Below are 15,243 nucleotides of genomic sequence, written 5' to 3'. Positions count from 1 at the left end.
GAGCCGATAGATCATGTATGATACGTTTTTACTATTCCTTTGTTCGCTTCCGTTTAAATTATGGTTGTGTCGCCTACTCTTCAGCTCGTCAATTCGTGCTTAAAATGCTGGATAGTGTACATCATGCTTTCCTTCGGCTTGCCACAGGCGCGTATAGGTCAAGTCCTGTCGCAAGCTTACTTGTAGACTGTGGTGAACCATCACTTTGGGATAGACGAGACCAGCTTTTATTATCTTATTTTGCTCGTCTCAGAGGACAGCCAAATCTCCCGGCTCTTGACTTGGTCTTTAGAAATTCTAATCTAAGAAAGTATGAGGACCATCCACGTCGTACTGCACCTGTAAGTGTCCGTACCTGGCGTCTGCTGCAGCATATAAATATTGACACACCGTCATTCTTTCCTATGTATGCTTGCTCATATCCTCCATGGAGAATAAACCTTATAAATTTTAATTTTGACCTGACTACATACAATAAACAATCAACACCATCTATTGTCTTTCAGCAAATGTTTCAGTGTGTTCTCTCCAAGATGAAACCAGACGTGGTTGTATACACTGATGGATCGAAACAAAACGATACAGTTGGGTGTGCATTTGTTGTCAATGAAAGAACTTATATATTTGGTCTACCCGGTATTACGAGTGTGTTTACCGCTGAACTATACGCTATAAATAAGGCTCTAAACATCAGTAACCCTAAATATAGAAAAATTCTTATTTGCAGTGACTCGTGTAGCGCTCTCCAAGCTTTAAAAAACGTTTATTCCAAACATCCTATCGTCATTGATATTTACAACGCAATCGCTGAGTTGAATAATCGCAACACAGAATTAAGTTTTTGCTGGGTCCCTAGCCACTTAGGGATTCCAGGTAATGTACATGCAGATTCCGCTGCCAAAGAAGCATGTAACCAGACTCCTTTCACCACCCGAGTTGCTACTTCTGATTTCATTAACTATGTAAAACAATTAAGAGCAAGGTGGCAAGGTGATTGGACGGCTACCATTGATAATAAACTCCGTCAGATTAAAGATTCTGTGTTACCATGGGACTCCTCATACAGAAAACCCCGGCGTGAGGAAGTAGTTCTCTGTTGATTGTGGATAGGACACACGAGGGTCACACACGAGTACCTGTTTACAAGAGAACAACCACCTCTATGCGCACGATGCAACTGCCGCGTGACTGTGCGCCACATACTCGTGGACTGCATATGTTATGCGGCGTTGCGTCGTAAATTTAAACTACCCAGAAACATCCGTGGTATCTTGTGTAATGATAAAGAGGTTTTAAACCGGATGTTTCTGTTTTTGCGTAGTGTAGGGTTAATACAAAAAAATTAATTACTCTAGTCCTATGTATTGTTTTTGTTATCTGAGTAGTGAGCCTTTTACACTCCCTATCGGAATTTTGTTTAATATATATTCGTATATTTTTTTTATTTTATGTTTTTTAAATTCGTCTGTGATATTAGTTGTAAGATTTTTGTGATATTAGTTGTAAGTTTTATCTCTTTTTTTAGTTTCAAGTTTTATTTATTTTTAATATAATAGTTTTTAACGTAGTTTTAAGTTACATGTTAGTGTTTTTGTTATCCGAGAATGGGCCTTTTACACCCATTCCGGATTTTGCTCCCTGTGATAGTAGTTTTAAGTTTTAATTACTTTTATTTATTTATTTATTTTCCGGGCGATGATAACGACCAACCGTTTTTCGCCCTAAAAAAAAGAAAAAAAAAAGAAAAAAAAGGGACTGGGACTGGTTCTCTAATTTCGCGAGCTCGATCCTCAGAATCATGGAGGAAGAAAAGCATCGTGGGGGACAGGCGTGACGATAGGGCAAGGAGGACAGTCCCATCCTGGAGGGCCGGCATGCTTAGGTATGTCGGTACCAGAGAAGGGGTGGGAACTCCTGGGAAGTCTAACAGGGGTCAAGTAAAGACCGAGTCCCGGCCGGTGGCGCCGGTTCCTGGGGACGCTTCGGCGCTTGCTGGGGCTGGTGCTATCGGTTTGAGGCAGGCATGAAAAGACCGAGACCCGGTCCTCCGTTGAGGGGGGGGGGGAGAAGGCATAGCCGGGTCTTCCTTGCGCGCGGAGGGTTAGAGGCAGGCAATATGAAAAGATCCGGAACCGGGGGTGCTGATACCGTGCCGGACGTACTGCCGGTGGGTGGGAAGGCCCTCTTAGAGTCACAAGGACACGTTCCTGGGCCGCGTATACTTTAGTGGATGTCCGGCCCAGGGAAAAGAAAAAAAAAAAAACAGTAGCCTCCAGGACATTTTCTTCGCATCTCGAATACTTCTGACGAGATCCTTCTTGCAATTCCGATATTTAACCATATAAATGTCTCTGAGGGCTGGGAGATGCGCCTTCGTCACACGTTTCTTCGTCCTGTGATACACCACTTAACCACTTTTTGGATATTTCGGCGGTCTACCAATAAACTGGCGGATGATCCCTCCTGCAATATCTCTGCGGTAACACAGAGCACGCCGTCTCGAATTAGCTCACAAGTAGAGATACTATCTCTTCTGCTCTGTGTACTTTCCTTATTTCACTCAAGCTCTTCTGCAAAAGCACCAGGGTCCAGACCTTTGGTGCTCTAGCCCGTAAACGTGGGTGGGCCGTCTCCACTGTATCCTTTCTCTGTGATTATTATCACCACCGGTTGGTGGTCGCTTCCGGAAAGAGCCCACACCTGCCAGCCGGCGATGTGCGTGGCCAAGTCCGTGGTCATGAACGTTATATCCAAAAAGGTCTCGAAGCACCTTTCCTAAACATGAAGGTGAGTCCATTGTTCAGGCAAACAAGGTCGAGTACCGCAGCTGTCTCCGATAGTAGTCTCCCGCGGAAGTCTGTCCTTGCGGAGCCCCAGCCTACGGACCACGCACTGAAGTCCCCCGCAAGAAGAGCGGGGTGATATGCGGAGAGATCCCTTCCAATAGAGTGCAGTTTCCCTCAAATCTCTGTCGTGATGTTGGATGACATGTAGCACGAACAGAGGTAGATCCTCCCGGCCCTCACCCTGACGAAACTACACAAGGTATACATCCCAGGTAGGCGTAGATACCACATGTCCATATAGCGGCGCGCCCGTCCCCCGACAGATGCCACAATAATCGGGGACGAGTAATGAACGCGAGGTCCGCGCCCGTCTCCGATGCATACCTGGCCAATAGATTGTGGACCAGTGCAGTACGGTTTACATTTATTTGCACAATCTTTATTTCCTTGCAGTTGTCGGGCCAGTCCTCTCTCGGTTCTCATTCGCAGTATCCTTTCCGGCTTCTCTAGAGCACACAGTGGACAAACCCTCCACAACCTGCATATCTTTTGCCTCGAGGTCGTAGGCTCAGGCGATACTTCAGTCGCTTTTTCCAGCATTTCTTCCATGTTGGAGAACAGGACCGGTAAAAGATTGCTCAAAACGTGTTCTACTCTTCTTCTCGCGTACCTTCAACCTGCGTATATGAATACTTTCTGGAACACTTAAAATTATTATTTATTTGTTCCACAATGTTATCACTACCGATAACGATAACCCGATTACGTACCGACAACCCGGTAATCCTTATCGATACCGATAACGACCATACCGGTTCGTAAACAACTGAATACATTTGCGTCCACCAACCCACACTAACTTGTAACAGTGGCAGTCAGACAATTATGTACCCTGTTGCCAATGGTAATACGATCGCTTAAACAAAAACTTAATTAAAAGTAAATCCGGCTTTCAAAAATCAATCTTCTTTAAAAAAACACTTCCAGATAAATTCCACAGACCGATGTATAATGTCCAGTATCTGTTTTTGCCTATTTGAATTGTTAACTCTTTATTGTTGCAATCTGTTTGTGTTATGCTGCCTTTCCAGCAAAAATCCCTTCTTTAATCTTGGAAATTTTTTTGTTTCATTTGGACATTTTTTCTGTTTTATGTACAAAAGGATTTCCTTTTTCATAGCTCTTCCAAATTTTTTTTTATTAATCCCAGTTTATATAAAGTTTATAAATTTTATTAATCCCAGTTACATGAAATGGCAGTAAAAATATTTTTCTGGTTCAGTTAGAGGCTCATGAGTATTGTTTTTTTCAAAAATTATCACATTCTTTTCACAGTTTTACTAAATAATGTTCAGCCCTAGCTCGGCTATCCATTCACAAATATTTTGTACATGCTAATTGCATGCCTAACAAAAAGCTGTTACTGAGTTTCCAACTATGCTTTTTATAATTCACTTTTTCAAGAACAGTTTTCATAATATCATTTGATTTTCATATTAATTTCATAACGGATTGCTACAGAAAGATATTTATTACTATTGCGAAGCAGAATTGCTTTTAAGCTATACTTGGAGGAATCGATAAAATTTAAGTAAGGTAATAAATCAACTTAAACTTTATTTAATTAGACATATTTGTAGATTTCAATAGTAATTATATATAATATATATATATATATATTTTTTTTTTTCTTTTCTAAAATCAGTCCTTTTGGGAATCATATTCCTTTGTATTATTCAAATTATATTAATCCGATCAACCCAAGTACAGAATTAATAAAGTAGAATAGAAAAGGATGACGCCTACCTTATTCCATATTCCAAGCAAGAGCGCTTTCGCAAGTACCTCGCATCATCAGTTGCTCTACAATTTTTCAAATCTTACATTGCAAATTGCATACTAAAATTAGATTGGGATTTAAAATTTAAAAGAACCTTTTCCAATTAAATCATAACAGAAATAGAACTAAAATTTTTTTTATAATCAAAATTTTAAATTATAAATTAAAATTAAAAATTACATATTTACAAAATATGAAGTCATTAATCAAAAAATTAAATTAAAAGTTAAAATTAAAATTAATAATAAAAATAAAATAGAAATCCATGTAGACTAGCTAGCCAAAGTCATGAGACTGTTTTTTTTTAAATTTTAATTTATAATTTAAAATTTTGAATATAAAAAAAAATTGTGAAAATGAGGGCACAAAACAATAGCAGTTAAATGTTGAATAGATCTAATTCATGAATAATATAATAGGTTTAATGTATGTTATATATTCAAGACATCGTCATTCCTAATTATAAAATCATACTTTTTTGTGTCCTTTCTTATAAGTTATCGATGTTATTCTTGAAATAAAGTTGGTTTTCAAATATTGCAGCTTCCTAATTTCAATAAATATGTCCTGCAACTACTCTTAAAATATTGTTGTGTGTTTCATGGCTCAATCAGGATACTGAGAGATTGACAATTTAGATTGTTTACATAATTACAGTTTATTGGTTTAAAATGTTCATAATTATAGCCATACAAATTAATAGTAACATATAATTTTATAATAACAATAATAAAACTGTTAAAAAATAGTAAATACACAAATATTAATACAGTAATTACAACCACATCTCAATAATAACACATCAAATAATTAATACATAATATGGTACATGACATAATATATAACATAATCAAAACAGTAAATACAACATAAAAACAGAACGTAATCAACAAAGAATTACTATCAAGATATATTACACATCAAATAGTGATAAATGTCATTAGTAAATAATAAATACAGATTACACATGACAGAGTTAAAAAAAAATAATTGTTTGGATTTATTCCAGGTAGATAAGTAGAAAACTAAACCCATTAACAAAAGAAACGTTAGTCTTAACCCTTATTAACCACTAGTCTTGTATTAACAAACAATCGTATAGTGTTCACTTGCAAATACCTTTGCTATCTACCATAACAGTTTATGAATGAAGTCTATTTCATTATTTCTTTCACTTACACACTTATAGTTTTACTGTAACTAATAGTAGTTACAGTACTAGACAGTTACTGGAATTATTCTTGGCATCATATTACTTTTATCAAACTGGATTGAGGACTCTCCTCGCTGGACTGACGTCTCCCACTTTCATCTCGCAGACTCACACTTTTGACTCTCTTCCCTGGATTGTCGTTGTAACGTGTCGGTTTGCAGAACTCTGCCGAATCCAAATAACTCCACTCAACTCGCGCCTCTCCTCGCTGAAATCCTCTCATAACTGCCTTTGCGGGATTGACGCCTAACGTCTCGCAGACTGGTTCTAATAGAACTCTTTTTTAGCTAGTCTTATACTGACTATTTTTACTGCTGTACTGGACCCAAGTTGAAGCATGAGAACAGTCGACTGAGGCTTTTGTTTCCATGAATTCTAAACCTGGTCTCTTCTCATCATTCATTGTGTGACAGCAGGCTGTGTAACAAAGGATGATTGTTAAATGGATCTATTCTTTAAAAAAAGGGTTCTCCTTTTTGTCCCTTTTTGGATTCCTCATTATTATATTTTATATTATTCATAATAATTGGTAGGAATCTGTTACTCAGGCTCGCTATACTGGTCTTGCTACAATATTATTATTTAACACTGGAGACAAACTTATTTTTTTTTTAATATAAAAAGAAAATTAACTTTTTTCAGTCCATTCAGAAGTGAATTAAGATTGTGCTGCAGTGTTTAACTGTCAGTTTGATTATTAACTACATTAAAATTTTTCAGATATCTAGATGTACATGGAGTGACAGATGTACTGTTCTGAATTATTACATCAAACTGGAAAGATTTAAGCTTGCAGTAACCAAACTGAACAAGATTTAATATGAATCAAAATAATTTTAACACGTACATTATTGTCTATTTTATAGATACAATGAAAACAATTTTTATGAATTATCAGATATACAGCTGTATGAAAGTTATGCAAAAGAATAATGTATTATAATCTATTAAATGCTTTTGTAGAATAATTGTGAAATATTTTTTCTTTTTTTTGTATAGGTTAAGTTTTATATGAAATTGTTTACTTGGAATGTGTTGGTAAATTATTTGTGAGATTATATGCTTGTTTTGTGTGCATTGTATATATATATATATATATATATATGTAATAATAATGTTTTATGCATACTTTTTTTTAGTTCTATTTTATGCATGGACATGTTATAAATAACATTGGTTTTCTGAATAGTGTTTGTGCAGTATAAGTTTATAAGATTTTATTAAAGTTAGTTATACATGTTGTGTCATTTGGACAATGTTAATTGTGTTTTAGCCGTTGTTAGGTGTTGTGTGTTATCCAAATCATATGTACGTACTTAGGGCATGGTAATTAAATGGAATTCTATAAAAAAAAAAATATAATTTAGATTGATTGTAAGTTCATGTAAGTAGTTTATTAAGAATACTGTATTTATATTTAAATAATGTATTGTGCAGTTGCTTATTGACATGCTTCTTCATAAATTTCAGTGAGCAGCTTGAAGATGGAAAAATTGATAATCTTTTGATCAAAATTCTGGATGAGAATACATCTCTCATAGATTACGCTGGTAGCAATTTACTCATAGATGACCTTAATTGTGATTTGGCATCATTATTGGAAGAAACTGTTAAAACTACGCCTATTGCAAAGGTGATTCTTTTCTTTCTGTTAATTTTTTGCCTTCTACACAGTTCTCTACTACCAAATTAACTAAATCTGGGTGACACAATGGTACTATCATAATACATTAGCCTCAGCTGTATCTTTGCAAAATTCTGCTATAAATTTTTTTACTGTTTAAAACCTTTTATTATAAACTTCATCAGTCTCAACATTTTCATCAACACCTTTTTATATTTTTATTGTTCATATTTTACTTCTGTAATATATTATGTACCATAAATAGATTTTTAAGAGATTTTCCTATATTAAATTTTTGCAGAAGTTTATGTATGAAGTGTATGTATGCTCTAATTGATTTTTTGGTCTTATTTTGATTTTGATATCTTACTTGTCCATTCTTTACAATTTTAATACCTAACAAAAGTTCTACAATTTCTGTTTATGTTAAGCTTCATATTAAATTTCGCATTAATCCTTTCAAGGAGATGGAGGAAGTAATTTGAATTTTATTTTAAACTGAATTTGTCAAGAAATTTCTTTGCCATTATGTAATTCTTATAATTCATTTTTGATTTCCTTTAAAACAGCAATATTATAAGGAAAATTTAACATTTCACTTTCTCTCCTTTATTTTCTTATTACAAAATTGCTTCTCAATCCTTCTCTGATAACCTTGTCTGATTTCTTATAAAAATTAAAAATGTTCTTTCTGGATATTTTAGTCTGATTTACATTTGGTAGTGAAGTTACATTTTGTTACCTAAGTGATGAGGTTATTTCATACAACACTATAAGTTAGTAAATTAATAGAAATGTATTGTTTTACAACATAATTTGAGTTTGTGTTAACATGAACAGTAACCTACAAATTAAGCTAAATTTTATCATTCAGTGACAAGATATAAATGCAAAATAAATCAACACTGCTTAATCAAAAAAACAACATTTTTAATGCTATCCAAAATTTTAAATCCTATCAAATTTTAAAAGCTATTTTAAAATTGTATTTTGACTAATTTTTGAAGTGTGCTTATCTTTCTGCATTGTAAGTAAATTGGGCATGACAAGAGCCAGAAGTATTTAAAACATTTTTGTTTTTTGTGTTTAGTGAAACTACTGGCAATTTTTTTTTTGTTAGCAAACAATCTTTCTGTAATTATTCTCTGCTGTTGAAAAAGGGACGATTTTACTTATGTGATCAATTGTTTTCTTTTCAGTTCATGTGAAAATCTAACTTGCAGTAAATTTTCTCTTCAATTCAATCATTTTTTGCAATTTTTTATTCTCTAAGTTTTATTTTCACAGACATTATTCTTGTAATGTTTTGAAAGCTTTTCTTATAGTATTAGAAGATTACATAAGCATTTGCAATACTAAAAAAAATACACCCATTGGGCATCTGGTTCATCTGCTACCTGAGTATAGAGTACATCTTTCATCAAATGAATCGACCCGTTCATTTGATAAATTGTACATAACTTATTATTATATTTATCTTATTTTATTTTTAAAATCCTTTATTTTTCTTCTTTTTTTGCATTTTATACTTTGTGTTCATCCTTAGATTCTAATGTAGTTCTTGATATTCTGTAATTATTTAAGGATATTGATTGTATTATAGAAATGTAATTGAATATTTATGTTCTTTTATTGCTGTAATTAAAATTAAACTAACTAGAAATAGTTTTGTAAATATTCTTCAACTAAAAGTAAGGAATTCCAAATTTTACATGCTCTTATACAGTCTAAAATTTAAATTATATTACTAATTTTGTTAAGGTTTTATTGGTCCACGTTTCGGGTTGTTTAGGGTTCAGTATTGGAGTGTGCTTAGCTTAAATTGCCATAATATGTCATGTTTAGTGACTTTTTTTTTTTTGTAAAAATAAATGCTTAAACTTTTTTTTTTGATTGCCTAAGAAAAGAGAATTGTTTTTGATCATTCACACCACCACCATATTTCTTGAACATTTTTCAGATATTTTCTTAAAAAATGTTTACCACATTCATAGTTAAATGTGTAACTATTCGTGAAATTCTGTGACTAGTATTTTCCAAAACAGTTAGTTGCTCTGTATATTTATATTCGCATCTAAAATATATCATATCATGGGGTTCTCTCAAAAAGTCAAAATGAGTTTTTGAGATATCTGTAAATTTTCCATCAGATCATTGTTTGGGTCCATAAGTATGAATCATGTTTACTGATCTTAAAAAAATAAAAAATGTTGTTTATTCTTGTTATTTATGAATGTTGTAGATGTTTATTTCTAAAAAGAGTAATTAATTATTTCCAAATAACAACTATATCCTCCACCTCTATCAGAACAGACAATAGAACTGTTTTTGTGTAAATCATGATTTGGTAATAATACTTTTGTTTAGGAAAAAAACCTTATGCTACCACTGCACTTAAAAAAATTGAACTATTTAAAAAATCTTGCCATTTATTTTATTTAAAATAAATAACAAATTAAACAAATTTTAAAAAACCAAAATTTTCTGCAACCCATTCAACTTGTACACAAATATATGTTTAAAAAATTGTCATAATCCCTTTTGATTTGTGATTTATTTTGTATTTAATTTTTATATTTAGTATTTTCATATAACTTTCTTTAGTAATATTCAGGTGTTTATATTTAAGTAATTAATATGGTCTTTAATTATATCTATTTTTATTTTGTAATTGTGTTTTTATGATGCTGTTTTGATCAAAATATTACCACAGTTTTTCATGATCCTTCCAAGCAAATACAGGAGGCAGTTCTTTTTCTTTATTCATGGTGTAGCTTATCTACATTTTTTCGATGTGATCTATGTAATGTATTATTATGTGTACTCGTCGGAAAAAATGGTGTATTTATTTACCTCTACCATTAACATATTTTTTTAACATACTATAACATTTTTTTTTAAAAATATTTATTGTTAATTTTTTTTTATATCTACCCTACATCGTATCATTTTCCACTATTATTATGTTATATATAAAAATAATATATTATTTAATCTTATTAGTTCACAATATAATTAACATATGAGAAAATAATTCTCCAACTGCTGTGTGTAACTGGTTATAGAATTGACATTTGATTTGGTTTTACAGTTTCATATATATTTTATCAGCTTGGGTTAAACTGGGGTTGTTTATATTAATATCATTGAAATTTGACATTGTAGGTAAGTCTTCTAATAAACCTTCATGGGATAATATAAAGAGCATCCTACATTATCGATTTCTCTACTTTAAAATGTGGTTGTAAAGATTAAAAAAAGATGAAAAATCATGTTTTGAGAGTATATTAGTTTTTGTAAAATTTAATATTTTGTGATTTAAAAATTAGCTAAATTTATAACATGAGAGTAGGATTATTAATGAAATTAACTGATTATTAAATTTATGATTGTTTTATGCGACTTAAAATCTTATGGTGCACATCATTATAAATGGCCTTAATGGGGTTCAATAAATTAAAACCCTTACTATTTGTTATGGTAAGAGCCCTGTATTATTTTTAGCCATTAAGATCAACATTAATGTAATGGCTTAAAAAAGTTATTTTTTGGGCATTCTTAAAATATGAAAGTTAGATTTCTGGAAATTGTATTTGTTTTTTATTGACTTGATTTACATCAATTTTTTTCAGAATTAAAAAGGAAAGTAAAGGGAACTTTTTATTTTCTTACCAATCAAATATTTTGCAACTTTTTCTGCTTCAAAGTGTAACTTCATATATTGTTCAATGAAATATAGATAGCAGCAGTATGTATGGTTTGTAGTTGTTTAAAGTAGATTTAAAGTATGTGCTTCTTTGTCTGATTATACCAAGAAAGAAATGCGAGCAGTTGTATGTTTTCTCAATTCAAAAAGTGTTGAACCAGTAGAGATTATTTATAGAATGCAGAAGCTGTATGAACAGAGATGTTGGAGTGGAAGGAGGATATGCACATTTATACAAATAGATAGATAGATTTAAAAAAGGTAGAATTTCCTTGATGAACAACAGAGGGTGATTTGTACATTCACTTCAAAGAATAATAACAATGTACAATTTATACATTTTTGATGTCTGTACTCACTGGATTCCACTTCAACTATCAGATATCCACAAAGCGAATTGCTTTAAAAATTTCCCAGAAGGTTTTAAAATATGAAGATGAAGGTGACTAATTTATGAACAGATAATAACTATTGATGAAACAGTAATCCATCACTTCAGACGTGATACTAGCGACAAAGTTTAGTCTGGAAAATCTTTCAACTCCTTCGGCAAAAAATTCAAAACTCATTCTTCCAAAAATGATGATTTTGCTTCATGATAACAATCAATCTTTTTATGGCCAACAACAAAATCCTTTGCCTTCAAGATGAGACTTTTAAACTGCTGGACCATCCAATGTATGATCCTGAACTGGCTCCAAGTAGTCTTCATTTTTTTGACCCACTGAAAGAAGAGTTGTAAGGAGATTATTTTTGTTCTGATGATAAACTCAAGGATACAGTAACAAGTTTATTAAAATCCAGACAAAACTTTCTTTCTGGAAGCTGTTGAAAAGTTTGTTAAAAGGTGGTTTAATTCCATAGAAGCAGGAGGAATTAAACAACAAGCATATTTCTTTTATGTAAATCTAAGTAAAAGTAATGTTTCTTATTTTAAAAATCATTTCCCTTTTTAGATTAACCTTGTAATTTTCTAAAAATTCTGTTAAAAATTATTTGTTTGTTAGCAGTTAATAAAGATAATTTACAATTATAAATTTTATAATTTTATAATTGTACCTAAAAACTTTATAACAGTTTTTTAAGGAAACCACTAGAGGTACAGTTCTTGAACATGTTTTATTTGATTTTCTGAAGTATTGACATACAGTTTTAAATAACTATGGTTTGATATCTAGTAGCTGACTTTTTAGTGCACTACAAAGAAAAGTTTTCTTTTCTTGAAAAAATATGTATTAGCCATGTGGATTCCGCAGGCTACAAGCATCCCTGTAGTGGCGATGAAGGTAATGGCACCATTTAAAATTAGTGTCTGCAACGTGTACTTTCCCTCAAATTCTGATGTTAGTGAGGGTGATCTGTCCAGTTTGTTATCACAGATTCCCTTATCCAGCCTATTTGGCCATTTCAATGCTTATCACTATTTGTGGGCTCATCATCCTGTTTTTCTTGAGGTACTGTAGTTGATCAACTGAGGCAGAACTTGGATCTTTGCTTGTTGAACGATTGGTTGTACATGTTTGTCATTTTCATTAGGTACATTTTGTGCGTTGACAGGAGTGATAGCGCAGTCCACCAGCTAGCATATTTACAAACCAAATACTTGATAATGCAAATAAATTTATCCCTCTAACATCTGGAAAGCTAAGCCTTGGTGGGACAAAGACTGTAGGAGTGTAGTAAGGGATCGTTGCTGGGCTTAATGTAATTTCAGTCCAAGGCCAACGCCAGGATGCTCTGTGCCTTCCAGAATGCAGGAGCTGTATGTATGTCCTCAAGTATTTTGGTCTGCTAAACGAAAATCATGGCTAAATTATGTCTATATCATTTTTTAGACAACTCCATCATTGGTTGTGAAGAAAAGTTAAGGTTATGTGTGGATCAGAAGTCTCCACTCCTGATTGGACTGGAAAACAACACCCTCGTTGTTTTCTCAGAAATTATCCTGTTTGTTATTGGAGACTTGCAAAATGAATTAACACTTCTTATTCTTTTGATGAGTTAAGATATGCCTTGAATAATTCCTGTGACACTTCCCTTAGAAATGATACCAGGCTTTGTATGTTATTTCACCTTGCAGATACTGTAATATGACATTTTTTGTCTATTTACAATAAAATATTTTCTGATCAGGTTTTTCCAGATTCTTGGTCAGAAGCATTGATGATTCTTGTACTAAAACCTGGTAAAGATAAATCATGACAATCATCAAGTTATCGTTCTATCTCCTTGATCAGTACCCTGTGCTAGTTGAAGGAACAAATGGTAAACCATTGTCTAGTTCGGTACCTCGATTGTAATTGCCTAATTAATAACTAATGCTAGTTGCCCTAATTATTTGTTCTTTGCAAATAGGGTGCACAAGGCTCACTCATGATTACCTCATGACAGATTGATGCACAAAATTGCTTTTGTATTTGCTGTGACTGCCAACTAACTATACACCACAAACCTTTGTGGGCTTTGTCTGTTATGTGGTTTGTGTCAGAAATTTAAATTAGGGCTAACAGCCAAAATATTTTAGGGAACAACATGACGTTATCAGATGTCTTGCTATTTCTTAAAGCCATGCATCCATTTTCTAATGTTTCATTATTACTGTAATACGTTACATATATTTATGCAGTTTGGCTATGCTAGATAGTAATTTTGTTGTTTTAAGTTAGATCTTTAATATTATATTTCAGTGTGTTATTTCTCCTTTAGCATACGGCATAGGCACTTTTACATTTATGCTTTACTGTATGAGGAATATCTTATGTTATGATGTAGCATGTTTTGATTGTTGATATTATTTTTTTATGACTTATTTTTAATTTTTAAGTTTGGTGTTGTTAAGGTTAATTTTTTTCTATAATAATATTGTGTATGGGAACTGATAACGATAATTTTGTTGTGAGCCCACAAGAAAAAACTAGTTTTTAAAAATATTTGCTATTATATTCCATACAGCTACTGGAGCATAAACATAAATCATGAGTTTAAACATCTGTTTTGTTTATTAACTACACAGTTATAAAATTTATTATAATTTAACTAATCACTTAAATGTGTGGTGGGTTATTGTGCAATCACACAAAGTGAACATATATTCTAAATTTAAAGCTGTTTTGATAATAGGAAGTGGGGGAAACATTTATTTAAGATTTGATTAAAGATGGACACGGTTAAAAATAATTTAAAAAATTTACAGATGGTTTCTGCCATATTTTGGTATTGCTTGCTTCATTAAGTGCGCTTCATGCACTATCTTATACATATGTCTAATAATTTAAAAAAAGTTTTTCTATCTCTATTCTTGGCAGCTGCAATATGTGGAATTTCTGCTGGGTTCCTAGCCACATAAAAATTTTAGGAAGTGGAAGAACTTTTGGACTCCATTGTTCACATCAAGCTCTGTTTTTAGTTTTTATTGTGTTTTCTTTTTAAAAAATTGTTTGGAGTTAATTTTGCTGAGTGATAATGTTGTAGGCAAGCTACATTATGATGTAAAATATAGCTGTAAATGTAAGTTAATTGTATTATGTTGCCATGGAAGAGATTAATGATAGGCAGTTACAATGAAGTAGATAGAGGTCTTTTGCATTAATGCACCAGCATAAAGCATTAAAGAGTGTAAAAATTTATTTTCAGTTTAGTATTTTCAGGCTATTAAGTCTTCCTAAGTCAGCTGATTTGGAAGTCGAGAGTTCCAGCGTTCAAGTCCTAGTAAACGCAGTTACTTTTATATGGATTTGAATACTAGATTGTAGATACCAGTGTTCTTTGGTGGTTGGGTTTCAATTAACCAGACATGTCAGGAATGGTCGAACTGAGACTTTACAAGACTACACTTCATTTACACTCATACATATCATCCTCATTCATCTTCTGAAATAATAATTCCCAGAGGCTAAACAGGAATAAGATAAAAAGGCTATTAAGTATATAGAAAAATGAATCATCTGACAACTGTTAATTTGTACTATAATTCGAACATAAAAATTATTTATAAATTTACCTTTTAAACTCCTTTAAAAAAAAAATATGTTTAAAACGATTAAATAAACAAAGTTTTTGTACTAAAACTGGTAA

The 15,243-nt window shown here is 32.3% G+C and overlaps 1 protein-coding gene across 3 annotated transcripts in view; it reads left to right on the top strand.

Annotated features, from left to right (window-relative positions):
• The window catches only part of LOC142331130 (uncharacterized), a 108,194-nt gene that overhangs the window by 26,836 nt on the left and 66,115 nt on the right, over nt 1–15,243 (top strand). For 2 of the 3 annotated variants that reach the window (XM_075376840.1, XM_075376822.1), the window contains exon 3: nt 7,310–7,472. In XM_075376840.1, coding sequence (XP_075232955.1) covers nt 7,310–7,472 — 163 coding nt within the window. Of the gene's footprint in view, nt 1–7,031; nt 7,166–7,309; nt 7,473–15,243 lie in introns of those variants that run through there. The other variant, XM_075376831.1, reaches the window with a different exon arrangement.

Source organism: Lycorma delicatula, chromosome 1, assembly GCF_047948215.1.
Source record: "Lycorma delicatula isolate Av1 chromosome 1, ASM4794821v1, whole genome shotgun sequence".
In the NCBI taxonomy this organism is placed as follows: Eukaryota; Metazoa; Arthropoda; class Insecta; order Hemiptera; family Fulgoridae; genus Lycorma; species Lycorma delicatula.
Note: the sequence above shows the minus strand (reverse complement) of the source record. Positions and strands in the feature narration are given on the sequence as shown.